The sequence below is a fragment of the Papilio xuthus genome, unplaced genomic scaffold (assembly GCF_000836235.2).
Source record: "Papilio xuthus unplaced genomic scaffold, Pxut_1.1 DF827680.1, whole genome shotgun sequence".
Classification (NCBI taxonomy): Eukaryota; Metazoa; Arthropoda; class Insecta; order Lepidoptera; family Papilionidae; genus Papilio; species Papilio xuthus.
The window spans coordinates 1173728-1201320 of record NW_013530969.1 but is presented as its reverse complement, the minus strand read 5'-3'; the positions used below and the strand labels follow the sequence as shown (position 1 = coordinate 1201320).

At 39.7% G+C, this 27593-nt stretch overlaps 3 protein-coding genes across 10 annotated transcripts in view; 1 reads left to right on the top strand and 2 right to left on the bottom strand.

The window, feature by feature from the left end:
* ctrip (E3 ubiquitin-protein ligase ctrip) overlaps nucleotides 1–10105 on the top strand; it is a 32069-nt gene extending 21964 nt beyond the window's left edge. For 4 of the 5 annotated variants that reach the window (XM_013311202.1, XM_013311206.1, XM_013311204.1 and 1 more), the window contains exons 11-39: nucleotides 91–281; nucleotides 532–720; nucleotides 935–1083; nucleotides 1233–1368; nucleotides 1534–1698; nucleotides 1815–1989; nucleotides 2106–2324; nucleotides 2508–2686; nucleotides 2826–3056; nucleotides 3257–3386; nucleotides 3464–3542; nucleotides 3693–3886; nucleotides 4033–4210; nucleotides 4373–4565; nucleotides 4849–5036; nucleotides 5205–5400; nucleotides 5525–5622; nucleotides 5844–5981; nucleotides 6173–6297; nucleotides 6380–6532; nucleotides 6618–6829; nucleotides 7074–7165; nucleotides 7273–7576; nucleotides 7657–8034; nucleotides 8178–8366; nucleotides 8504–8672; nucleotides 8779–8895; nucleotides 9004–9183; nucleotides 9340–10105. In XM_013311202.1, coding sequence (XP_013166656.1) covers nucleotides 91–281; nucleotides 532–720; nucleotides 935–1083; nucleotides 1233–1368; nucleotides 1534–1698; nucleotides 1815–1989; nucleotides 2106–2324; nucleotides 2508–2686; nucleotides 2826–3056; nucleotides 3257–3386; nucleotides 3464–3542; nucleotides 3693–3886; nucleotides 4033–4210; nucleotides 4373–4565; nucleotides 4849–5036; nucleotides 5205–5400; nucleotides 5525–5622; nucleotides 5844–5981; nucleotides 6173–6297; nucleotides 6380–6532; nucleotides 6618–6829; nucleotides 7074–7165; nucleotides 7273–7576; nucleotides 7657–8034; nucleotides 8178–8366; nucleotides 8504–8672; nucleotides 8779–8895; nucleotides 9004–9183; nucleotides 9340–9536 — 5144 coding nt within the window. In that variant the 3' untranslated portion in view covers nucleotides 9537–10105. The remainder of the gene's footprint in view (nucleotides 1–90; nucleotides 282–531; nucleotides 721–934; nucleotides 1084–1232; nucleotides 1369–1533; nucleotides 1699–1814; nucleotides 1990–2105; nucleotides 2325–2507; nucleotides 2687–2825; nucleotides 3057–3256; nucleotides 3387–3463; nucleotides 3543–3692; nucleotides 3887–4032; nucleotides 4211–4372; nucleotides 4566–4848; nucleotides 5037–5204; nucleotides 5401–5524; nucleotides 5623–5843; nucleotides 5982–6172; nucleotides 6298–6379; nucleotides 6533–6617; nucleotides 6830–7073; nucleotides 7166–7272; nucleotides 7577–7656; nucleotides 8035–8177; nucleotides 8367–8503; nucleotides 8673–8778; nucleotides 8896–9003; nucleotides 9184–9339) is intronic. The other variant, XM_013311207.1, reaches the window with a different exon arrangement.
* Nucleotides 10106–10582: 477 nt separating this feature from the next.
* On the bottom strand, nucleotides 10583–11865 carry LOC106117224 (transmembrane protein 256-like). Its single transcript, NM_001312216.1, is given in 3 exon segments — nucleotides 10583–10898; nucleotides 11350–11625; nucleotides 11757–11865. Coding segments are annotated over 3 exon segments (492 nt in total). The 5' UTR covers nucleotides 11829–11865; the 3' UTR covers nucleotides 10583–10754.
* Nucleotides 11866–12552: 687 nt separating this feature from the next.
* LOC106117223 (inter-alpha-trypsin inhibitor heavy chain H1) lies at nucleotides 12553–25152 on the bottom strand. 4 transcript variants are annotated; one of them, XM_013311406.1, is made up of 25 exons: nucleotides 24982–25152; nucleotides 22621–22741; nucleotides 22161–22378; nucleotides 21938–22048; nucleotides 21590–21843; nucleotides 20281–20384; nucleotides 19994–20122; nucleotides 19521–19721; nucleotides 19210–19375; nucleotides 18899–19123; nucleotides 18669–18806; nucleotides 18366–18532; nucleotides 18073–18222; nucleotides 17811–17990; nucleotides 17496–17580; nucleotides 17265–17285; nucleotides 16993–17052; nucleotides 16797–16817; nucleotides 15700–15792; nucleotides 15094–15162; nucleotides 13963–14001; nucleotides 13803–13841; nucleotides 13182–13354; nucleotides 12748–12893; nucleotides 12553–12639 (listed from the first exon to the last, which is right to left on the bottom strand). In XM_013311406.1, exons 2-25 carry the CDS (start codon nucleotides 22735–22737, stop codon nucleotides 12591–12593), a joined length of 2955 nt encoding a protein of 984 aa, XP_013166860.1. In that variant the 5' UTR covers nucleotides 22738–22741; nucleotides 24982–25152; the 3' UTR covers nucleotides 12553–12590. The 4 variants fall into 4 exon arrangements, with proteins under 4 accessions (XP_013166860.1, XP_013166861.1, XP_013166862.1 ...); XM_013311407.1 differs by lacking the exon at nucleotides 15700–15792; XM_013311408.1 differs by lacking the exons at nucleotides 13803–13841; nucleotides 13963–14001; nucleotides 15094–15162 and having other exon boundaries at nucleotides 15691–15792.
* Between the last annotated feature and the right edge of the window lie 2441 nt (nucleotides 25153–27593).

The window sequence follows — 27593 nt, the reverse complement described above, 5'->3', positions numbered from 1 at the left end:
CTAATGATACATGCATTTTATACAATAATAGTCATATTTGTAAATTTGTTAATTAATGGTAGCTAAAACTTAGGTCTTTGTTATTTACAGCTGCATCGAAAGCGGCGCAGCTTCTGGCGGGTCTGCAGGCGACCGGTGACGAGGGCCAGCAGCTGCAGGCCGTCATCGAGATGTGCCAGCTGCTCGTCATGGGCAACGAAGACACACTCGCCGGTTTTCCCGTGCGGCAGGTCGTGCCAGCGCTGGTTAACCTCCTGGCCGCTGAACACAACTTTGATATGGTACCGTCTAGTTCTATATCTAACTTCATACTAATAATATACATGATAATTTGGATGGATGGATATTTGGAACTATGTATCTCCAAAACAGCTTAACTGATCTCGGAGAAATTTTACACAGGAACTTGTCCTGGACGAACATATTTGCTATTTACTATTTTTTTTTAAATTCCGTGCGGATGAAGTCGCGGGTAACAGCTAGTATTTATTCACTTATTTGTTGTTAATTTATTCTATACGAATATGTCAGATGAACCACGCATGCCGCGCTTTGACGTACATGCTGGAGGCGCTACCGCGCAGCAGCGTGGCGGTGGCGCTGGCGGTGCCCGCCTTCCTCGACAAGCTGCAGGCCATCACCTGCATGGACGTCGCCGAGCAGAGCCTCACCGCGCTAGACATGCTCTCCAGGAGACACTCTAAAGCCATCTTACAGGCGGTAAGTCATACTTCTTTTTGTTTGTAAAACTTGTACAAAAATGTTTTTATCTCTGTTTTTTCAAACAGAATGAAAATGTTTAAGTAAAGTAAAATTACAGTTAACGCTGAAAAATGTTGATATGAGGTTTATACCATGGCATGGATCTTATAAGCAACATATTGTCCTTTTTTAAAATGTATTTTTATATACTTATGATGTTATTTGTATGCAGCGTGGAGTATCAGCGTGCCTCACCTATCTCGACTTCTTCTCTATCAATGCGCAGCGCGCGGCGCTCTCCATCACCGCAAACTGCTGTCAGAATCTCACTCCGGACGAATTCCATCTCGTCAGGGACTCTCTACAATTACTAGCCAACAGGTATATTAATATGGCACGACGTTAATAAGAGAGGTCTTCTGTGTGACATGCCAACTTAATTGTTATCCATCAACAAAGTGAAAAAATAAATTAGGTATTTATGTCATATATTTTTTTCTCTGAAAGATAATAAATTATTGTAATTTCAGGTTGACACAACAAGACAAGAAATCAGTTGAGTGTGTTTGCATGGCATTCTCTCGACTTGTGGACAGCTTCCAAAATGATCCGGCCAGACTTCAAGAGATCGCCACTCCAGAACTCCTTACGAACTTGCAGCAACTGGTAAGTTAATTTTTTACCGTCATAGTTAATCTTTTATTAGTTACTTTAGTGCATATTTTTACACTAAACCTACTAAAACACTCCCCTAATAAGAATTGAAGGACTCTGTTTGCGGAAGTAACATTTATATTCAGAGTATAATATAATATGTGGTTGATGTTTCAGCTGGTGGTGCAGCCAGCGCTGATCTCAGGCAGCACGTTCATTACGGTACTGCGGCTGTTATGGGTGATGTGCGCCGCCTGCCCGCAGCTGGCGCTCGCACTGCACCAGCGCTCCATCGCAGACACCCTGCTTTGTCTGCTCACCGGCTCCGCGGCGCACCACGAGGTACACAATTGTTACTTTTACATTTATTATTAAAATCCATAACTCCAACGATACATACTCCCTGGAATGTTTTGCGCTTCTCGTCGCCTCACCTCACCTTATTTTTGTTTTGTCAGCAAGTGGAGTTGGTGCCGCGACTGCCGCAGGAGTTGTACGAGATCACGTGTCTGATCGGCGAACTGATGCCACGTCTACCCACCGACGGCATCTTTGCCGTCGACGCCCACCTCGACCGCCCCTGGTCGGGCGGTGTCGACCGCACCGCGCATTGGCAGTGGCGTGATGATAGAGGTAACCACCGTATACCACATATTGTGTTTGGATTGGGCCGGTTTAGATAACATATTCCAACAAAGGAGAATATATTAAGTATAATTAGAGTATTACCGGAATTGGCGATTGATCAGGCGTTTGGCGGTCGTACTCGTGGGCAGAGAGCCGAGCGCTGGAGGCGGGCGTGTCGGGCGGCGAGGAGGAGGTGTGCCTCACTACGCTCGGCCGCTCCTACACCGTCGACCTCACCGCCATGCAGCAGCTCAACGACCACACCGGCACCGCGCGCCCCGTGCAGCGCGTCGCACCCGCACCGCCTGCCACAGACGCCGCCGCAGCCGCAGCCGCCCCAGGTGAATACATACGCCATTCTAATCGAAAATATTAATTAAGTAAAATGAATAACTAACGGACCAGACTCAGTTTAAAATTGGAGACCAAGTAAGTGATTACTAGACAATTATGAGAAAGCGACACTAAAAGTCTGCTTAATTAACAGTGCATGTACCTTTAGTGGCAATGTATTTATGCATCAGACCCGCGCATAGCGATGGTGCGCTGCAACCCGTCGCTGGTACGAGCCCTGCTGGCGGTGCTGCATGAGGTATACTGGAGCTCCGCTGGACCCGCCGTGCGCTCGCAGGCGCTTAAAGCCATCCTTCGTTGCGTCTATTACGCCGATGCACCGCTACTGCGACAAGTGCTCAAGATGCAGGTCACTAATTTGTAAAATATTTCATTTCATATTATGAACGAATTATGAGACAATAGACATTTAGAGCGCTATATGATGATATAGGATTATTCGCACGAAGCATTGTTACTTTGTATTTCAAAAAGTTTGTGAATCATAGGTGATATCGTCTCACATCGCCGGCATGATGGCATCGAGCGACCTGCGCATTGTGGTGGGCTCGCTGCAGCTGGGCGAGATCCTGATGCAGCGACTGCCGGAGGAGATGGGGGCGCAGTTCCGCCGCGAGGGCGTGCTGCACCAGGTGTCGCAGCTCGCACAACCCTCACACCCTGCACAGCCGACGCAACCAGCGCCGCAAGCGCACACGCCGAGGCATCACAAGATAAAGGTTAACAACATATATATGTTTCTGTCCATTCCATTAATAATATTAAATAAAAAGTAATTATCAGCTGCCAATTCAAATTTTTGAGCTTATTTTTTCATATTTTGGCAAACTGTAAACGATATATTTAAAGGAACAATAAAAGCGTCATCTTAGACTATGTCTTAGTGTAAAGTGTGTAAACATATTGTTATTGTGCGAAGTCTCCGAGCGGCACGAGCGCCCGGTCCGGTGGCGGCGCGTCCCCGCCTGCCTCCACCTCGCTCACAGCCATTGAACACAACTTGTCCCTGGCCTTCTCCGCCTCGGGTTCATTCGTCACCAGTTCCTTACGTGAGTTTCATACATTTTAAACATATACATACATAATTATGACGTCAATTAAAATATAAACATTTTGGTTTTTTCAGCTACAGGCAATGAGAGCTCGGAACCTGGACCTACTACATCAGCGTCGACGTATCCACATACTTCACCCACAGTACATAGGTACATGTACTTCATGTTTATTCTGATTTAGGTCTTTGAACTTATTAAATTATTAACAAGTTCCTTTCTCACCTCATTTTTGGACGATTAAACAGCCTGTCTGCTGATATTCATTGGTTACCTTCATTTTTTTTAATTTTAACAATGCAGATCTGGCAGCCCGCTGCAGTTGGCAGAAATGTTAAGGCGGAAGCGCGCAGTACGGCGGTCTGGAGGTGCGCCGGCGCGTGGCCCACGACGCCGTGAAGATTTGACTCCACCGCACCAGCCGCCCGCTGCCCCCGCTGCACCCGCTGCCCGTGCGCCCCCACATGCGCACGCGCATCAACCACACCAAGCGCATGGTCAGTGATCACATTTATAATTAGTAATAAGTATAAAGATTGTAGAACTTTGTTGTTTACTATTATTTATTCGCTAACGCGAGAAATTCAGTTTGGGAACAAAATCTTTATCTTACAAATAAGTTATGATATTATTGAATGTTTAGCAGCGTCCGCGATACCGTCTGCGTCACGGTCGACGTCGCGTGTGGGCGGAGCGTCGCGCACATCATCGTTCCTGTCCTCTCTGAACCCATCGCGCTGGGGTCGCACGCCGCACGCGCACCGCGACACCGCCTTGCTCGCCTCGCCGCACGCCTCCACTAACCTCACCGTACAAAACAAGTATGATGTATCCTACTTATTATTTATGTTTAAGGTACAATATTGTAAACGTCTAATGATCGCGCGACAATTACTTATTATATCTATATATGATCTAAATGGTGACAGGACTTTCTACATAGTGGTTGGTACTCTAAGTATTAATATATGCGGGTGTTTCAGAGAGAAGGTTCGCGAATGGATAGTATGGAAAGCGGGTCGCCTGCAACGCGAGTGGGGCGCGCTGGATGGTGGCGCGGGTGCGCTGGAGCAGTTGGCCGCATTGGCAGGCGCTCTGCCCCACGCGCATCAGCGTCGCGCTGCGCTGCACCAGCTGCGCGACACGCTGCTGCATCACGACGTCTCGCCATTCGAGGTACAATCCATTGCAATTCAATAAATTATCAACAATACTTCTGTTGCATGAACGTTACCGAACAAATGTTCCAATCACGCACTGCCCATCCCTTTCAATCCCCTTAAAATAACTGTTAGGACAATGTGTGAACTTACCATAAGAACATACACATATATCGCGACGTATTATTGAGTATTGCTTAAACTAGTTATATTACGTTACGAAGTATAAACGTTCTGATTGCAAACTACATAATGTAACAAATGTAATGCAAGTAATTAAATGAAATGTATTTTTATAGGTGAATCATTCGGGAGTGCTTGGCGCGCTGCTGCAATACCTGACGGGCAGCGAGGCCGAGGGGCAGGCGGAGGGCGGGGAGCGCGACGCGGAGACGGAGGCGCGTGACGCCGCGCAGGAGATAGCCGACTGCGAGGAACGCCTCCGACTCTTTCTGCACGTCTTCGCCGACATGCCGCTCGTGCCCGAGTAAGTTACATTATAAGTATACAGTCCAACCAACTTAATTGACTTAATTATTGCAAAAGCTTATTAGAGCCCCCTGGTGCCACTTGAATGTTTTTGCAAGAAATGATTCAGTGTCGCTAAGGCTAGAGTAATGTCAAATGCATGAACTTGTGTTTGGTGGTGTTACAGCGACCGGGATTGGATGGAGCAAGTGTCAGAAGTTGGCGTGGCAAGCGGTGGGGGCGGGGCGGGCGCACTGGCGGCGCTGGTGGGCAAGGTGAATGCGTGCGTGTCGCACCTCGAGCAGTTCCCAGTGCGTGTGCACGACCTGCCCGCACGCCCCGCCACCTCCGCCCTGCGGTTCTTCAACACCCATCAACTCATGGTTAGTGTCCATTACTGTACATCATTCAAAGACCTCAGATAATTTAAGATAACATTATATAACTTTACTGATATTCAAAACTAATTTGCCTGATTTTTTATTAACATGATGTGTGTTGTTCCAGTGTGATCTCAAACGTCATCCAAATTGCACCAACCTGAAACAATGGAAGGGTGGTGTGGTACGGATAGACCCATTAGCTTTAGTACAAGCCATTGAACGGTGAGTGTTGCCCCCTTTCATTTAAAACTTATCAAATTTATCTATAGAACCAAAGATCTGCCCATGATGTCAACAGTTGACATAAACAAATACAAGTTAAGAAAAAAAAATTAGTTACCCGTAAACACGTAAAAATTTCAACATTAACAAATTATTGCGTGTAAAAATTTATAAGTAACATAGCGTAGAATACAGTTTATAAAATGTTATATGTGTTGCAGTTATCTGGCGCAGCGCGGATACGCCAGCACGCGGCCACGCGACGGCACCGCGGCGGCCGCGCACTCTGACGACGAGGCAGCCTCCGACGACGACGTCGAGGACTCGCTCGGCACGCCGCCGCACCACCAACCCACTGAGTATGACACTATGTTACAAATACAACATAAATACCAAATCGTGCGCGAGTCCAACTAATCGAAACATTAAATCATCTCATTCTTAATAATAAAAGTCTTTAATATTCTACTAATTTAGCAGTATTTTCGTTGATGATTTCCTAAAATTATACATAAGAAAAGTATTTTATATTGATATGTTTTATCTGCAGTTCTGAACACAAATTGGAATTCCTTATCGGCGACACGGTGCTGCCGTACAACATGACGGTGTACCAGGCGGTGCGACAGTTCGGCGACCACACAGACGCTGACACTGACACTGAAACGCCTATCGGTATGCACTTGACGCCAACAGATCTTTAAACTTTGTTTCTTAGATTAATTGGGCACCTTTTAATACGATTTGTTACCTACAGCAAATGCTGGCATCTGGGTGCAAACACACACGATATACTACCGCGCAGTGGAGGCGGGCGAGGCTCCGCGTACTGACGCCGCCGCCTCTCGCAAAGGCAAGGGACACACCACCAAGATCTCATCACGACGCAAGCCCGATCTGCTCTGGAACGGTAATATTTCATGACTTTAACATTAGCTGACGTATTATTTCATTTAAAATTGAAATTATAAACAATTCGTTGTATAATTTATCAGAGGGCATAGTGCCTGCGCGCGAATCGCCTCTGTTCGTGATCCTGCGGTCGCCGCTGGTGAGCGGGGGTGAGGTGAAGGACGCGTCGCTACCGGCGCTGGGCCTGCTGCGCGCGCTGCACGCCCTGGCGCGTCACTGGCATACGCTGTACCGCGCCGCCTGCCTGCCCGACCACCGCCCACTAGTGCCCAACTCGGACTTCATCAATCCCAAAGTATGTCATTTCTAGACTACAGCTACCCGATGTTTTTAGATGTATTAATCATTCTTTGAGCTAGCCCTAGTGTCAATCTGGCTTTATAGGTGTTTCTTCTTGTTATTGAACTCAGCTACTGAACATTGATGTTGGATTAATAATCCAAACAAAAGCTTCGCAATCTGTCGTATGTCGCATATGATTTTACTGTGATAGTAGAATTTTACATGAGCAGATTCTTTACTCCGACTTTTCCTTTCAGCTTGCTGCAAAAGCAAATCGACAGCTTCAAGATCCATTAGTAATTATGACCGGAAATTTGCCACCTTGGTTAAAGAAAATTGCTTATGCTTGGTAAGTCTCAAATAGCAAATTGATAAAGCAAAGTAATCTCAATTTTACATTTTTGTTCGGTACATCTTTGCCATTTTCCGTATTTAAAACATGTGAATGTTTTCCAGTCCATTCGTGCTGCCATTCGAGTGCCGTCACTTGCTGTTCTACGTGGTGTCGTTTGACCGCGACCGCGCGCTACAGCGGCTGCTGGAGGCGGGCGGAGAGCGCGGCGCTGCGGCGGCGGACGAGCGCGTAGCACCGCGTCTCGACCGGCGCAAGCGCACCGTGCAGAGGCACAGCGTGCTGCGCCAGGCCGAGCACGTGATGCACGAGTTTGCGCACACCAAGGCCCTTCTCGAGATACAGTACGAGAACGAGGTCGGCACCGGACTCGGGCCCACGCTCGAGTTCTACGCACTCGTCTCACAGGTTGTATACATTTTAAATTCTAATCAAGTACTTTATACTAGTAATAACGATATGTTAATGAATAATGTTCAAAATTGTAGGAATTGCAACGCGCCGATCTCGATTTGTGGCACGGAAGTGAGAACTTCAAGCAGAAGCCGACATCGTTCGGTGGCGAAATAGTAAAGAGCCAACCGCCCGTTGTGACGGACCGGTCGTCAGACGCGGCGACGAGGCTCGCCTCCTCTGTGCGTGACGCGCTCAGCCTAGACGAGGATCGCTCGCCGCAGCCCTCTGACCTCGAAAAGGAGACCTCCATCCCCTCGCCTGCGCCCGACGCTACCTACGTCAACTGGCCTTGTGGACTTTTCCCACAAGCCATCGGCCGCAACGCCAGGGCCTCACATCTCTCTCGGGTCAAGGCTAAATTCCGTTTTCTAGGAAAGTTCATGGCTAAAGCTGTTATGGATTCTAGAATGGTGAGTTCAGAATACTTGTAGGTTTAGACATATTTAAAGAATCTTCAAAACAGTGCAGCAACAATATCCTAGATGCAGTGAAGTGTACATAATTTAACATATCTGTGTGTTGACTATGGTTAATTTGTATAATGATGTTGTAGGTGGACATCCCGCTGTCAGTGTCGATGTACCGGTGGCTGGTGAGCGAGCAGCGGTGGCTGGGGCTGAGCGACGTGCGACACGTTGCACCCGAGCTGTGGCGCTCGCTGTGTCGGCTGCGGCGCGTCGCCGAGCGCGCCCAGGCTATCGCCGCTGACTCTCGGCACACACAAGACCAGCGCGCGCATCTCGTGAGACATGCACAAATATCATAAACAAGCGGCTCATTTAAGCGAAGCATTTTAAAGGAAGAGCTAGAATAAACAAGTCCCATATAATATTTAGTACCTTGCGTGTGGTATATTTAACATTATTTAAAACTTTTCAGATCAATGCACTGGAGCTGGACGGTTGCCCGATCGAGGAGCTGGGTCTGGACTTCATTCTGCCGGGCGACGGGTGCACGGAACTGCGGCGCGGTGGGCGCGACCTGCCCGTCACCGCGCACAACCTGCACAACTACATCGGCCTCGTCACGCACTGGCTGCTCTATGAAGGTCCGTCAACACCATGTTAACCAAATATAGATTATGGCCACAGTCGTATCTATGTTATTACAAATATATTACTCAACTAATGGGTGATAAAAATGTTTGGTTTTAGGAGTGGCGAAACAGATGGAGGCGTTTAAAGAAGGATTTGAATCAGTATTCCCATTGGCAAATCTCAAGATATTCTACCCTGAAGAGTTGGAACAAGTATTTTGTGGAAGCCCATCAGGTACGAACCTTCCGTCACTTAAAGTTGGCTACGCTACATTTACTAAGGTTGGAGAAGTGTATGTTGTGTTTTATTAGTTTGTTAAAAACGAGAATATTGTGTATAAAGGAGGACGCGAGCAGCGGTGGGAGGCACGCATGCTGGCGGAGTGCATCCGGCCCGACCACGGCTACACGGCAGAATCACGCGCCATCCGCATGCTGGTCGACATCCTCGCCTCGTACTCGCGCGACGAGCAGCGCCTCTTCCTGCAGTTCGTCACCGGCAGCCCCCGTCTGCCCACTGGAGGTAACGTTTGATAACTGTCCTCATGCTCTCAATAGTGTTTTGAGTTGTACAACTCTACGATTATTATTTTAATTACGGTTTTATCTTCAGCTACTGCGACAAGTTTGCATTAATCGATTATGTTATTTATTTTTGCTAACAAATGAATGTTATCAGGATTTAAAGCGCTGAACCCCCCTTTGACGGTGGTACGCAAGTCGCTGGAGTCATCTCTGGACCCAGACGAGTACCTGCCGTCGGTGATGACGTGCGTCAACTACCTCAAACTGCCGGACTACAGCAGCGCGGAGGTGATGCGCGCCAAGCTGCGCCTTGCCGCCTCCGAGGGCCAGCACTCCTTCCACCTTTCGTGAACACTCTCTCTCTCTGTGTATGGTACTAGTGTGTGTAAATGCGGTTAGTGATATTGATAGTTGTTGTAATGCTGCGGCCACATCCCCGGACACCTACCCTCTTATGTGCAATCAGAGTGATTTATTTCCCCACTGTGTGACAGACACCTTAAAGTGCTGTGTTATTTACGTTTTGTTCCCTTTTCGTTTTACTTTTAGATTACATAAATATGTTTATAACTATATTTTGTGTTAATTTAATGTGATAGTTTTGTATATTTCTTTATGAATATGTTAGAGATTGGTTCTGAATATGTAAGAATAGGGTGTGCGGTGCGCGGCGCGACGCGGTGCGGCGTGCGCGCATCACTTGTAATCATCACCATGTTATATAAAATACCTTACTACATAAGTCACGTTTGATGGACCATTAAAATCTTCTTTGAGAGTCCCTTCGAGTTATGATATAGCATTTAATGTCAAACGGTATATATGTTTTGATTAATCTCTAAGAATGATAATTGATTAACATTAAAGTGCAAAATTTAATATGTAACATTTCAATAAAACCTATAAACAATACTGATCAATGACGTGTTTTCTTCACCCTATTTCCTAATTGCGTTCATGTAATTTTCTGTTCTGTTACTGTTAAGCAAAGTGCCTGCCGAAACACTGAATGAGATAAAAGGTTTGTAATAAAGTTAAAGGTTACATTTTAAGTCATTTGTGTAATTACTGCTTAGTTTTCATTTTACCAACATTTTACATACATACCTGCCTTAGTGACAGATGCCAACTCATAAATGTAAATTCCTCAAGGATCAAGGTGCCCTGTTAATATCAAAATACTGCAATAAGATCCTTGTGGGGACCTACTCAAAAGCAAACATTCAACAATAGATTTGCTAAATACTAACTCAGATCAACATGCCAATTTGATGTTTTCATATTAAAGTGACGTTTTCAGTTACTTTATGCGAGTTAATGGCTCAACATATTCACATTAGTCAAATACAGCTTATATTAGGAAATTATTTAGGGCTATCCAATAAAACACAAGTATAATATTTACAGGATCATTTAATATTTAGGGGTAAAATAAAATAATGAACCTACAGTTTAAATAACACTGCCTTAGATACTAATAAGTTCAAATAATAAAAATCACTGGAATCATCACTACTTATAATCTCTAAACCATACACCAATAAAATATTATTGATTAAAAAGAGGGATTCATATGACCATTGCCAACCACCCTAAGATGAGACAAGATCCACCAATTGGAGTGAGTTTTCTGAAGCTGGGGTTACCAGTGAAGCAATGGTAGTAACATGTGCCACAGAACAATCCCATTCCTGCTATAAAAAATCCACCAGCCTGAAAATGTTTGAATACATTAAAATTAGCAGTAAAGTCTACTACTGCTTCAGAGATCTTAGTTGTTACCAGGTGATTCTTATAATGACCTCTTTTTAAGTAATTGATAATATTACAAATACTGCCAAGACTTGTATTAATCTTACTAATTTAAAAATGTAAATGATGGATAGATGGTATCTGAAGAATGGCGGAGCAGATCTTGATGAAATTTGGCATACATTTAGGCATCAATTATGTTTTTTTTAACGCCACACAGACGGAGTCATGGGCAACCGCTAGTTATTACATAAATTATCATAGTATTTCAACATAGTTGACACAAAGTAGTAGTTCATGGCTTCTTAGTAAACTATGCAAAATCATACCAATGTGTTGGTTTTGACTAAAAAGCTTGAATTTGAAACTTTCTGAAATAAATGTGTTATGTTCATTTTGTGTTAATACTTACAATGTATGGTTTGCGGCAAAGAGGCACAGTCATCAAAGCTAAAGTATGCAGAAAATGAAATCTATTAGCCGTCTCAAAGATCTTTCGTAAATCTTCTTTGCCTTCGGTTGCGGGAAATGTACGATGTGCGCCCATAGCGCCGAGTACTACAGCCATAGCACCACTCAGCCCTGCGAGCCTGACAAACGGCCCTGCCGCTTGAGCTAACTCCCAAAGAGGCATTTTTATAATAATTGGTACTGATTGCAAAGTATCTGTCTTCGATTTAAAAACACCCTGAAAATAATATCGTATTAACACAAGTTCGCACAGTCTCTGACAAAAGATATATTCTTGTTTATCGCTATCTACAATGACTAATAATATTTTTTGTTAATTCATGCTACATATTTAAATTTGTAACTTACGATTTGGCGTAAAACATTCATAGCTCCTTCCGTCACCGTATTAATCATAAAAGCATCAGCTAAATTAACCATACCTTTCAGGATCTTCCAGCAATCACTTTAAAATAACAAAATATCTCTTAAAAAGGTAGTTTCTGGTCCTGTTTTTCTCTATTGACAAATTGATTTCACATTTTGACTTTGACATTTAGTACCAGGGTTGTACTTAGTCCGATGAGATGCATGCATCGTAAAAATCGATTTAATCGTGTTGCTTGCATGATTAAATCGTTTTTTTTAATAATTATTCTCATGTTATTTTTGGGCCCAGACAGATATTATTTTAAAGATAAAACGTAAGGTTAAAAGTATATGTCATTTGGTAATGTTATCTTTTTTATTGCAATAGTTTTAGGAAAATAAAACATTTTTAAAAACTTAAAAAAACATATTTAATTTGCTGCCACAATTTATCTTGTCGAGTTCATTTTAAAATGGCTGCATACTTTGTTATCTTCACAATTTTAAAACGGACATACATCATTTAACAACATATGAATACATTAAATTTTTAAACTTTGGATTTTTTTTTAAGTGCTTGTATAATATCAGACTATACACAATTCTTATACAGTTATCAGGGGATCCAGAGTTGTAGGACAGAGTAAGGATATAAGAATAAAGCTCTTTCTAAATTTATCAAATTTTTAACTTGCTAAAATCGATTGATCAACATCCCCCTCCTCCGATATTAAACATGGATCAGCCCCTTTAAGCAATATAACACAAAGATATTAGGAATTTAGGATATTAGGAAAATTAAAGGATTAATACTAAAATTGAAGGCAGGTCGCTTTACTGTATCTCTTTTACTTCGCTCGTCGGACAACAAACACCAGCATACCTGCAAATTAAATAAAATACGCAACGGTTTCATTAACGTTTTTTTGAGTAGTATTTAGTATTGTAAATTTCAATTTAAGGAGTCGTTAAGTAAATTAATTTAGCTTACCCATCACCGACGACGCAGTAAATGCTGGTGTAGAGGTGTAGAGTGACGTCTCGAGCCTTCGGGCACCGCGACAAGTACACACATCGGCCCGCGGAAGCGTCCGTCGCGGTCGGGCACTCCGTGTCACCCGACGCCGCTTTAGGTGCCTGACACAAATATCAAGAATATTCAATAAGATAACTATCTTATGAGAACAGTTTACTTGTCCTTGATTTAAAATTATTTATGGTTAGTCTTCAATCGAAAATTGATGTCTAAAAACTTTAAACGTAAGATGTAGAAACAAAATTTATGTGGATATATTTAATTTAAAGTCATCATGTCGCTGATATGGTTTAGTAATAAATAAATCGTTGAAAAATATAGAAAAAATCTTTGTGTAAGTTTGAATTAAAATATCATAGTTAACATAGGAAAATGGAATTTGTACTTACGTTAATATCTTTTGTAATTTTTAAGATCACTTGCGTTCCGTTTTGATTCAAAGTGATACTATCTGTGGTTGTGTTCAACAGAGGAGCGAGCCAGGCGAAGTCTTCCAAGTGATACGACTCTAACGGACTGGAAGTGGTGGACGATGGCGGTGGTACCGGCGTCGTGACCACGTCTGTTTCAAATTAACATGATTAACCGTTGGTTTTTGAGATTAAAATCTCTGTATAAAACATATAGTCATCCTTGTCATTATCTTTGACAAAACAGAGATAAAAATATGTTTTAAATGGAGATTTTTGGAATAAAGTGTGAAAACACTAAATTAAGTGTTAATATTGAAAAAATATATAGTTAAATATCATTGGCGACAGCATTTAATCTTTGAAACACGTAAGAAACCTACCACCGGTACATTCTTATACCTGTATTTAGCAGTTTCACTAAAATTCGTGTTGTTTTTTTCATTATTACATATTTTGTCGTAATATTAGTTATAAATTACAACGATAAAAGAACAGCTTAGTCTATTTATTATGAGAAATCTGTAAATTTAAGTTACTACTTAAGTAAGCATGAAATGACTGCATTGCTGCAAGAGTAATACACTAATAGAGTCTTACAGCCCCGAATTTTTGGCGAAATCCTCTTGACGTGAATACCTGTGCGAGGAAAACAATAGAAATTATCAAATAGAAACATTCAGTTTATTAATCGATGTGGTATTTTAAAACTTCTCTATTTAGAAGTTGATCGCGTATTATACATATTAATTTGTCTTACCCGGAATAAAATTGCGTCCCGATGAGTAAAAGGGGAATCCTGTGAAAATATATTTTATTGTAAAAGTTACTCCTGATTAAAAAAAAACAAATATCTAGGCCGAAACTTACGTGAAGTACGAAAAATTACTTTCAATTATTTTAAAAATTATTAAATTGTAACAAATTATAATATGTGTAGGTATGTAAAAAGCATGGCATTAATTAAGAATATATCGGAAGGGATAGACCTAAAAAAAGATCTTAATCAATAAAGGAGTTTTTTTTTATAAGAGAAGGGGGCAAACGAGCGGCGGGAACACCGAGGTGATCAACGACACCCATGGACATCTGCAACACCAGAGGAACTGCAGATGCCTACCGGCCTTTAAGGAAATGGTATGCTCGCTTCTTGAAGGTCCCTAAGTCGTATTGGTTTGGAAATACCGCCGAGGACAGACCGTTCCACAATGCGACTGTGCGAGGCAAGAAATTGCGCGAGAGAACGCCAGCCATCCAGGTGGTGTGGATGGAACCTGGCCGTCTGACGTGTCAAGATGACTGTAAAGAGGATTGCCTAGCAAAACAATCTGCCATATCATTTTCACATAGAATTAGCTGAGGGAGAATAAATCAAATACGACTTTGACGTTGATACGTTTGATATGTAGTTGATATGGTTAAACTGCACTTGCTTTGACTTGGTAACAATTTAAAACTATGTAATCAAATGTTAAGATAATTGATTGACTATTGCACTGACTATACCAAATTGTAGCGATTTAATAAAAATATATAAAGAACTGAATGGACAAAAAACTACGTTTTTAAATGTCAATTAATAAGATTTTTGTCAAATAACTAACCTAAGCGTGGTCCTAACTCCAAAATTAGCGTTTAAAACATATTGTCATCTCTGTTTTGTCAAAGATAATGACAGAGATGACGATATGTTTTATACAGAGATAAATCAAATAATATAAACCTGTAACAGACCTTCAGTTTTGACCGCGCAATTTAACAGCACAGTTGGAACTTACGTTTATAGGTAAAATATTAAATGTCAGTTAAACTGTACAGTTTTCAGTTTTAACTCTACACTTGGACTTGTCAGTTAAAACTGAATGTGTGTCGGGCTCTATTTAAAACTAACCGTTGCCTCCAGTAATCAATGAGTGATAGTCAAAATCCTCTATACGGGAAACGTCTCCTCTGAGGACACCTAAAATAATATAGTTTTCGTTATTATTTAAGCCAAATGGTTAGGTTTTTCTTCTTCTATTCATTCTCGATTTTAATACTCATTAGATTTATAATTAATTTGTAAAAAATTAAGTTTCGTTTAGTTATTATTTTGAGTACACTAATTAATAATGTTTTATGATGGAACCGCGATGACGCTAAATCAAGCAAGCTTTGCAGTCCATCAGATTGATGTACAATATTGTAATTATAACAATGAGATCCAACGATAGTAAATATAAATACGAGGTAATGACACAACCCTTAGCGATGACTGTAGGTACTTAAAATATTGCATTATATAGTACCATAAGCGGCAGTGTGAAAATGTGGTAAAACGGCATAAAAAAACAAAATTACCCGTGGCTTCCTTTCTTTCAATGCTAGTAGCTTGTTTCCGCAACCTGCATTTCGTGCAATGGTTTCACAAAAAATAAAAACATAATTAAACATGCTGTCGCCAATGATATATTTTTGAAATAATTAATATAAAATAAATGATATTCACCAAGCTCACCGTAATCGTCAATGGCTAATATATCAGACTCTTCATAAGCATGCATGTCGAGCATCGGCGCGGCCATGCCGCTCAGCGCGATCGGATATGCGTCTACAACATAAACTAAACGTTACTCATTTATTTATATTACTGGTTATAAATATTTATTTAAATTTTAAAAATAATTGAAATTAAAGTTAGTCTTGTTTTTAAATATTGAACATCTTATTGATATATCAACTTTTTATTGGTCATTTAAATAAAAGTTTACATTGATTTTATTAAGTACTAGATGTGCCCACGACTTCGTCCGCGTGAAATTTTATCTTTGGGTAACATTCTAATTATTTAGGCTTAGTAGTAATAGTACATAACGATAAAACATATTAAACTCACAAAACATTCACATAAACCTCACATATAAATTTTCATCCCCTATTCCCTATTGTTATTTTGCACTCTCGAGGGCAACATTTTTAGAAAAATTTAACGTGATATTTATTTATACTAAATTAACAGCCTAAAAAATAAGTTTCAAGCTTCTATCTGTAAAAATTATGATTACTATACAAATTTCCATCCCTTACTTTCAACCACTTACAACCCTCTTTTCGCGTTAAAAAGTAGCCAATGTCCTTCCTCAGGCTCTAGATTATCTGTGTACCAAACTTAATTTAAATATGTTCAGTAGTTCTTGCGTGAAAGAAGGACAGACAGACAGAGTTACTTTCGCATTTATAATATTAGTAAGGATGGAACCGAAGAAACGAAATCGTAAAACCTCCTTTCATTGACCTCCATGCATATCCCATGAGAAGCAAAATTAAATGTTTTCGATCTCATCCAATGTAAAATATAAGCACACAAAATGAAGCAGTGCCACAATCATCATGATTAATTCTTTGCTATTGATATAACTTCGTAATCGTAACAATTTAAATATAATGGCGAAGCAACGCGCAGTGACAATGTGTGATATAAATTAATGAAGCTGATAAAAATACAAATTAAAAAAAAAGAAAGAAAAATTATTAAAATTATATGATCTTAAGTAATCAAGAAATCACTTTCATTTAATTTCTAACTCTATGTAAAATTAAAAAAAAAACACTTACTATTAGAGTAACTAGGCCGAGCTGAAAATAAAAAAAAAACTATAGATTATATTTCTCCAATCAACTTTTCTACCAGTCATTATATAAGATACTCTCAGAGCAAAGACTTCGCCAGAGTTTCGCGAGTAGGTCTCCACGACCTATCATCGGACGAACTGCTGGTTCTGGTAGTTAAAGTGTTGTATGAGAAACTTACCCATCATGGAGTAATGCGAGAAGGAAGAAGGTCCGCTCGGTGGCGCGGAATCGTAAAACGCTGCCAAATACAAAACGAACCATTTAGTTTTTTCTGTTTCATACATTCTTGTGTTCTTTAATAATTCAAGATTAGGCAATATACGTTGCGGGGATTACTGAGATCGAAACATTTTTTATTATTGCTTATATAAAAAGAGTTTTTAGGTTTGTCTTTAATAATTTTATGTTAACCTTTTCTGTAAAAATGTATATTTGATTTTTTTTCCTCACCTGTAGGGAACGACGACGAAGCTGAAATACCAAAAATATATTATTTTTTTTCTAGATTTATTTCACTTATTTCATAATAATCAATATCAAAGAATTTCTAGTATCTATTCTTTAGATTTCTCAATTTGTGATTAAATGTACTTAAAGTGTACAGATACTTTGAATGATTCGATTATATTTAATTAATTGCTAAATAATAATGCAAAGGCCATGAAATTTTAACAATTTTACCTTTATCTGCAGATTCAGTATCGACAGCACTGGTCGCGTTAGGTTTGACCACGACCAGCGATGTCAGACTCGTCACGAACTCGTACTGTAACAATGACATGTTGTTTTTGGACTATTTGGAGCAGAAGTAATGAACATTTTTTTTAAGTAACTAACAGATCGGGTTATATAACGAGTATGTATTTCGGTTTTAAATAAGTACTATAATATATTTATTTGTGTTGTGTAGAGGAAATAGGGCACGTAAAGTAACGCAAGTGAGCTTATTACTGCAAATAGTAGCTTTATAGTCTAAACTTTTTGTGTATTGTGTACCTTAAGTGCCAACTTGAGCGCCTTCTTAGCGGGGTTGTTCTCATCATCGTCCTTGAGGTCGGTGACCTGGTGCTCGTCGAGCAGCTGCTGGATAGTGAGGTAGGCCCACAGCCGCTCCAGCGGCAGGTAGGACTCCGTCTTGTCGGCCACCGACACCGACGTAGTTACGTCGTAACGTTTCTACAACACGATACAACCGTTACTAACACACACTAAGAATACAAAATTCTACAATTGTTTAATATTTTTTATGAAGACTGACCCTGGATCCCTCGTCGAGGCCGACACCGCAGATGCCGTAGACGTGTGGAGCGAGCTCTGTGGCGTCCTCGTGCAGACGTCCCGCCACCACCGCCTCCGAGCCCGCGTAGAACCGTCTGAACTTGTGCTTCGTTATCGATCCGTCCTTCACCTGAGCAAACCATAACTTACTTCGAACGTGGAACTTTAACGCATCTATAAACTATTTTCTCGATAAAGATGCCTATGAGCAATGGTCGCTGAACACAAACCGTTTGCCACGTAATAATTAAAAATAAAATAAACGCGTGTGACCTGGTCGGGCGGGTAGACGAACTTGACGTTGGCGACGAGGGGTGAGGAGATCTGGCGGTAGAAGTCGTGCAGCTGCAGCGCCGCGTCCGACGCCTCGTAGATGTGCCGGCTGAAGCCCACGTTCTTCAGCGACAGCTTGCGGAGGAACGACTTGTCCGCGTCCTCGCCTGTTGCAACACAAACGTGCTCAACAACATAACCGTACACGCCAAATACCACTTTTTGTACCTTATTTTAAAACATAATAATAGCATTAATAAAGAACAATTAGTAAATATGTATGAATCAATAAAGCAAGCTTACCAAAGGCTAGGGAATAAATGGACGCCTTGTGGTCTCCGTAGTTCTTCTCAGCCACGACGCTGATGATCTTTGTAGGATTTCGCTCGCCCTCAGTCGGCTCGCCGTCCGTTAGGAAAATTATTATTGGTTCCTTTTCATCTGAAAACAATTTTGGAAATTTTGTTATGAACTTCGGGCACTAATAATGCTGCAAGTGAATACGTCATTGGTAAAATCGTTTACGTATTTACCATTTTTAATTTCACTGTCGTTATTTTGAACTGCAGCTCCATCTTGTTTCTTCTCAGGTTCTGGAACTGACGCATCCGATGTGTTTTCACCGGTTTCAGAGTGTTGTGCGGCAGGTGTGGTGGTGGTGGTGGTGGTGGTGGCGGCAGCGGAGACATTGCGAGTGGCGGCACCGTATTTTTGTATGAGGGCAATCGCCGTGTCGAGAGCAGTGCCGATATTTGTTCCTAAAAAACAAAAATATATTAATGAGAAAAAAGGAAAAGGTGTCAAGTAGCAGATTTTCCAGTGGTTAACAGTAAGAAGTACTGACCACCGCCAGCGCGAAGTCTGGATATGAGCAGCTTGGCCTTGGCGATGAAGTCAGGTGTGGCGGGGACGGGCGGCAGCAGCGGCGGAATGTCGTATGAAGCGGGCCGGTAGTAGAAATTGTTCTCGTACGTGGCCGGCCGCTCGTAAGCAGACGCTATATCTAGAATCTAAAATAAATATTCATTAAAATCAAAAGTTCTATTGGGCTAAAGAAAACTATTTATATTTCAAGGTGTTTGTCCTAAATCTAGATATACTTCTGTAAGTTTACAAGAAGATCGCAGGCAAAAATGGACTAATTGTAACGCCTACCTGAACCGAAGACTCGAACTGGACGATATTGAAAACGTCGCCCTTGTTGAGTTCTCCGAGGATGGTCTGCATGGCCTCGATGAGCTGCTCGATCTTGCGACCACTCATGGAGCCGGAGATGTCGAGTACGAACACCACGTGCTTGCTCAGCGGCGGCAGCTCGCTCGGCGCAAAGAAGTGCACGAAGTAGCCGTTGTTTACCTGAAATATGCATATAGCTATTATGAAGGGTAAAGGCTAGCTTATATGCTCAAAGAATATCCAGCCTTAATGCAACTTACGCGCTAATAAATAAGCCTGTAAAACTCATAATTATAAAATACTTGACTGCTTTTACTGCAGAATGAAAAATGTCTGATGAGTTTAAAACAAAAATAGATCGTTAGTACATAGTGATCAACTTCAATTGCAAGGAATTACATTTACAAATATACGTATTATATAATATTAGAATAACATAAAACAATACTCACCAAAACTTCATTGGTCTTGGAGCGATCGACGTCGTATTGAACGACGAACTGTCCGAGCGTGCCATCCTGCGGCACTTCCTCTTGGCTCTGGTACCCGTACCTGTTCACATTGCGACCACTACTCTTGTCCTGCAACAAACAATATGTTTATGTCCTTAACTAATACAAAAAAATAGTCTTTGAATAGTCTATACAGTTAGTAATTGCTCATAGTGTCAAAATATAAGAGTAAAAATTATTGACTAGAGTCAAATTATGCTGTTAATAAAAATACGAGTAATAATTACCTTATATATTTGAATCAATACTTTCTGTTCTTCGAGGTCTGGTGTGAACGTGATAGTTGCCTCACGATTTTTATTGCTTCGCTTAATTACGGCATTTTTGTTCTCTGCAAAACAATAAGAATTTAGAAACATACTGTGGATAATTTAGACAGTTGTTTTTCATATTAGAATCAACAGCAAATAAAAACAACTCAAAATTCCGCTAACCTTAATGTTTAATGTGCTTTTAGCAGATATTTAAAATAATCGATCATTTAACAGAGTCATGATATTAATTAAATAATCGCATTTCGGGCAAAGGTTGAGCCTGGCCATCCAACGGGGAAATGCCGCCAGCCTCTTGGGAACCCTACCGTGCGACCGCAGAGATTTGGGGTCGATTTTTTATATTATTTAGTTTGGTTTAGTTTAAGTATATAGTTTATAGTATTATTTTGGCAGATTAATTAATTAGTCACTTAATAATTAGTATAGAGTTAAGTAATTCAATATTAAATAATTTCTGAATTAGATTTTCATGATTCATGTCCCTATCATTAGCCATTGGGTTATTAAGTAATAAAAAGTACATATATGTGTCTAAGCGTAATTAGCGACATAACGTTAAAGGGCGCCACTAAAATAGTAAAAAGTTACTGGCACATAGTGGCGCCGTTAGGTTTTGTTTCTTTCTTTTATCGAGTAGTGTTTTGTCATTTTTCAGTGTAAAAAAGAGTGAGTTTGTAACAATGAGCAGAGAATAGTGTTGTCTTAAATTACTTATATTTGTTAAAACGTAGTGTGTTGTATTATATATATTTTTTGTAAAGTTAGAATTATAATTTCTTAATAAACATTTAAGTGAAGAGTATGATGCTTTTATTTTGAACATATGTATGTATAATATGGATTCAATGACCCAGTGTATGTTAACGGCCGACACGACCGCGCACACTATTAACTTGTCAAACTGGTTAATAGCTGAAGCACTGGTCGCGGCTTCATGGTTCTTTTTTGTGACCAATCTTTGTCTGGTTTTCCCCCACTGTTATATTGGAAACACGTAAGATCACTATTAACCGAATTTAAAAAAAAAAACATTATATCGATTTCCTAATGTTATGAACTACTATAACACGAAAGTTTTTATGATAACTCGCCGATTTAAACAAGGATTTTACCTGTAATATTAATTACAAGTTCCTAAAGCACAATTTGCACAAACGCACATAGGTCAGAAAGCTCAAATCATTACAGGAATTAAACAAAGGCGATTAAATGATTTTATAAGATTTTTTGGACATATGTGATGACGTCAAAGTAAACATACGTGCGTCTTCATTGGTAGCGTCGACTTCGTTGCCGGTGCGTATCTCGGGCACGCGCAGCACGGCGATGCCCTGGGTCTCGCGGATGTGCACGGTGACGGTGAGGCGCGGCACCAGCGCGCCGGGGTGCAGGTTCACTGCGTGGTTGTAGACGCCGTTGCGCCGCGACAGCAGCTCCTCGTACGTCAGATTGAACACCGCGCGGGACTTCGGCTCCACGTTCACGGATACCGTGAACACGTTGGAATCACGAGCTCTAAGGGTTCGCGACAAAAATGTTAACTAAAATAAAATCCGCAGCGTAGCGGATTATTGCAGAGACTACGAGGGAGTCATTTTGAGAAACGTACTTGGCAGCAACGTGCGCGGCCCCGATGCCCTGTGCCACCGCTTGATTATAAATGTTCTTAGCCTCCTCCTTCTCCTTTACGTAAGCTTTGTAGGGTTTCCCTTCTAAAGTCCTGAAAATATGTATTATTGTTATGTACATCTTTGTTTCAATTCAATGGCTTTTCTTTTTATATTTTTGCACAGAAACACATATCTATAAATCTCATTCAGTTTACGACGTACATGACAAATCCGCTGATGAAGGCAGTCTCCGGCAGTAGTACCCTGAAGGTGTACTCCTGTGCGCGGGATGCGGGGTTGTGCACATGAGCCACCACCGCGGTGCTGGCGTAACGCAAGCTGATCTCCGACCGCACCGCCATCTCGGTGAGCGCGATCGGGGCATTGGGCTCCTCCGATGTCACCTCCACTGCTTCGCTCGGCGTCACATTCGACGATGTCTGTATGAAGATTAAATACACGATAGAATACCCAAATTGCAACTGGTATATTTATAACCAAGTTTAAAGTAATATCGGACACAAAGATCACTTTGTGATTATGAATAAAATATTGATAATTCAATTTTGCGCGAGTACAGTCCTGCATACTACTTAATAGCACTAAAGAGCTACCTATTATACTTAGAAACGAAAGTACAATGAGGAATCGATATCGATAAGAAAGTCAGAAAAGAACTTACGTCACCGCCGGAGCCCGTCGTCACCACCAGAATTTCTTCGGTTGGCAGCGCGTGAGGAAACGCCACCGTCACCATTACGGACAGACATAGCAGGACGTGCAGCCCGCGTGACATCATTGTGCTACAAAACAAAATAATAAATCATAGAATCATCTTTCAATTTTATCTTAAATATTTTAATCGAACACTTTTAGATTTCATGCGAATATTACTTAAATTACATGTGCTATTTGACATGAATATTTCAGTCGAGAAGAAGAAAAGATAAAATTTATCAATTTACTTAAACTTATAAGAGGCAACTCTTAATAAATAACGACCGTAATACGACAATATAGCGATCACCAGTATCCGATGGATTATTTTTTATTATTTTCATATTCTAAATTACGACAGTTCTATTTAAGAAAAACAAAAGCTACTGAAGTTGTAGATATTGCAATCAGATGACCTCCTTGCACGTTTGCCGAATTCTTGATATATAGAAAAAATAAATATGTTAAAAACATATGGGCTTACGTAGAAATGTTAATTTTTATAGATAACTGTCACCGACTTATTAGCTACAACAACAACAATACTCGCACCTATGACCCAGAAAGGAGGGGAAAGATAACGGACTTCCATTTGTCGCGCTACTGTCACACCTTTTATGTCTGCCACATTCATCATCCACACAGACATGCTATTATTGTAATATTCCTTATATTGGAACTTAATATTTTTAGACATTATTAGTTACAATCCTTTGGCGCCAATGGCGGGTTTTCGTTACCAAGTCAAGTAAGATTGATTCGTGAGGGTACATAAACGTTGACATTATAATTAGTCTAGTGTTGCGTCGACACACCGGCACAGTGTCGTATTTTCTTCCTAACAATGTTAAAAATTTCTTATTAAAAAGAATGATGAGTTGCGATGTAAACAAAAATAAAGGTTATGAAATAATTTAGGAATACGCCGCAGGAAATTTCAATTGAATTAAGTTTAACCAACGACCGAGTGCATAATGTTCAATGGATTCAAGGTTGCTACGCAGAATTAATCATATGAACGCATTATGCACAACTCGAAAACAAATATTTATGTGTAAAGCTATTACCATTATAAGGATAGATTAATATTTTTTAATTTTAATTACTAAACTGCATTCGTGAAATAAATAAAAAGAAACGAATAATTCACATATAATTTGTAATTCTTCCTGTTAACCTAGGACGTAAGTAAGTTTAATTAACTATTTAGGTTACAACTATTATAGTGCCCGGTGCAGTTTAATCATAACATGATACGTTCAATTACATATATTTTTCAATGTATAACATAGCGACATATTTAATTTAATCTAACGAAAACATAATATAATTATATTGGACATATATTAATCATATCAAATGTATTCAAATGTGAATGCACTTTTAATTTAAATGCTGCATTAAAGCAAATAAGGGACTTAAATTTAAAAAAATCTCACGATCTTTATGACCTAAAAGCCTAGAAGTTAGACATTGAAAATATTTTATTTATTCTTTGATAAGAAAGAAACAAATAAATTAATTGTCAAGTTTGCCCCGTTAAACTTTCTATTATTTATTAAGTTGCGGTATTTACCCGGTAGAATGGATCTATTTATGGAATATACTCAATGATAACCTCAGCATACAATTAATTTATGCATAAATTCAAAGATTACGGGATATTTTTACTTTAAAGAAAAACAAGTTCTGTACATGCATAATACTGATTTGAAGTAGAGTCCAGTTCGTCACGTAGACTACGTGATTTGAATACACAAAAATTTTACCAGATTAGAAGAAACGAACTGGATTGGTTATAAAAAGGACGATGAATTACCCCCAGAAACATATTTCTTTTGTTTAATACGTCAAAAAAGTTCATTCGTAAGTATAAGATCATGAGGAAGCAAGTCTCTGATCTTTTCTTGAAGATCGTAGGACCTTTCTCATTCTTACCATGGGCTTCTACTGATAAAAAACCGTCACAAAATAATTTGTCTATCTCTCATTTTTATGACAAAGAGACAACAATAGACAAGTTTTATACCTACCAAAAGTGAAAAATAGCTACTCTTAAATAACTTAAATGAGGAACACATAATGTGGGCACACATAACGGTTGTTTGATTGCAACCGGGGGAAAATAAAGTGAGAAGTGACACATTTCATTCATCTTGTCAAATTGAAACCATATTTCATTGAGATTGCAAATATGGCACAAGTAGTCATTGTATACGAGCAAGTATTAATAGATTAGTCACTGGTTTTGATTAAGAAATAAGAAAAAATATAATTGACCGGCCGGCGCAGGAGGCCGATGTTACATAAAAGAATTCATACTCACTCGTTTGTTTACGCTCAACAAGATGATTGCATCAATTGCCGCTCGACAACGGCACGTTCCGCATTCGATGCCCACAGGCCGAAGGTAAATACTAGTGTCGGGCGACTATCGACGTCGACGTGTGCCCCAGTCGGTGCCCGCCGCGAAACTCGTCACAAATCCGGCCGCGGCCACTATATGTATGTGTCGCAGGCATGTTGTATATTTACCTCTGCTGTGTGGTCGCATCGTGGGCTTCCCGACAATGCGTTAGATACGCTTCATAGACACTGACGCTCAAACTTTTCATCTAAACTCTAAATTATAATTACTATTTTTAACCTCTATAACTACCCTTCGTATGAGTAGGTACCAAATTTTAGGGGCCTTAACACATTCAAGCTAGTCTGTGCCACTGCCACCTCGAATATAAGGAAAAGATTCAATGTATTTCTCACATTAGTCCATTTAATTTTTGACAATAATCTGAAGATTTAGACAAATCATACAAAATCGTTAGTTCAACATATTATATTTTTTTGAAGTCTCTCGATTTTATGGTTACTGTTAAGTATTTACTTATTTCACAATAAATAATACCATAGTAAGTTTTGTTATTACCGAGTGGCTCGAAGGTCAAAGCGCCATTGCTTTTTCTTTATCGACGTTTGAGAAACGTATCGGTTCATAGAAGCAGAAGTCGTAAGATCAATACAAACAATTATTAATATCAGCCCGACTAACAAAATAAACTGTTTATTTATCTGTACCAGTAAATTAACAATTCAGTGATTTATGCAATGGTCTTCAAGAAAAATCATGTTTTTAAAGGCAAAGTTTAAGCTTTAGACTATATTTAGGATAATTATTTGCTTCATTCCAATTATTTTTTTTACCTTTATATCGGTAATCAAATATCAATATACAATAGTGAAAACTTAAACGATGCAGTTAAAGAAATTATTAGATAAAACTCATAGCTTTGTCTAAGTCTCAGATCAGATATTTGCGCCGGTGGCCTTAAAGTCCTCTTACCCTAATCACCCTTTTCATTAGGAAAGAATTGGAAGAGGAAATGCATTTGACGGGGGAGGGACAAATTCGAAGCGGAAATATCCTCTTTATCTGTGTATTTTCTGGCCATAAGAGGTAGGCAACGCAGATGCCTTTGCAGATGCCAATGCGCTATATTATATTATACAAAATAAAAAAAATTGCGCGCTACAGAACAAGTATGTAACACTTAAGTAAATTATGCAACATTCGGTGTTAAATACATTTAAAGGTTTTTAAAATGAGAATGAAGGTTTAAGAATATGAACATCATCGTTAATAATTTGTATTAAAATTCCGATCTTAATTATTTTTCATTTACTCTATCAGTATATAAAGGAATATAAGCAGCAATCGTGACTAATTGTTGGCCCAGCAATTGAATGCCTATTTTCGTGTATTTCGTGCACAAAAACAATTGTAATTTATTAAATGCTTAAATTGTACATTCAACCGCACGTTGTAATTGCCTTGTACTTGTGAAAGTTTTATATTCCCCAAAACATAGATAACCTCACACATTCTAACTTTGTATAAATCAGTCGAAAAAATGAAAGACGTACAAATATTTATATCGTGACCAATATTAATTTTATGTTATTAAGTATAGTCATATCATCTCCAATTAAGTTATTATCCTGAGAAGTGAAGCAATAAAAAGTGTTTTTAACTCTATAGTTCTTTTTTATTTTTCTTGCCATATATCACATTGGAACTATACTGAGAAGTCTCCTTCATCTGGGGAAGTACGTTTGCTAATTGAATAATAACCGTTAAGACTACGCCGCGTAGACATTTGCAAGCTTGTTTATTTTACAGCACGATTTCTTATAGATAATGTTTGGACGTTTGGTAAACGCAAAATGAATAGAAGTGAAACAAATATAAAGTACGATAGCACAACAAAACATGTTGTCATTCTGATATTAATCAAACTCATACTAATATACGAGTATACTGCAAATGTTTGGATGGATGTTTGTTTGAAGCTCCAGAACGGCTGAATGGATTTCGCTGAACTTTGGTGTAGATGTAGAATATAGTCTGTAAGAACACATAAACTATTCCTTTTTTTTTCAATTTTAACGCGGACGGAGTCGTGGGGACAGCTAGTGTTATTAATAAAAATAACATCTGGACAACAAATGCGCGAGTACAAACTTAGCCCTCATCATTTTTCGGAGAAACCTTGGGGAATTCCCCAAGGAAATAAGTCGTTACTTTGTTTATGTTTATAAAAATATATGTTTTTGTGGGATGTGAAAAATTTTCTTTAATCGGTCATGTTCTTAGAATAATATATATGATAAATTCTTATAGAAACATTAACACTATGTTTTACTAATAAATATACAAAGATACGCTTTTATTAGGTTTAGTACCTTGACACGCAGAAACGGTCCTGAAGCCCATGATGTACGTGTTTGGTCCATTATTATTTTCTCCAGTGTACTGTGTTATAGCTGGGACACCTCACTTGTTGGAAGTGTAACTTCCTCTGCATTTAAATTATATTTGTAACGTTTAAGTCTTCCACTAAAGCATTCCGCAACTTAATGCCATTTCCGTTGAAAAAAACA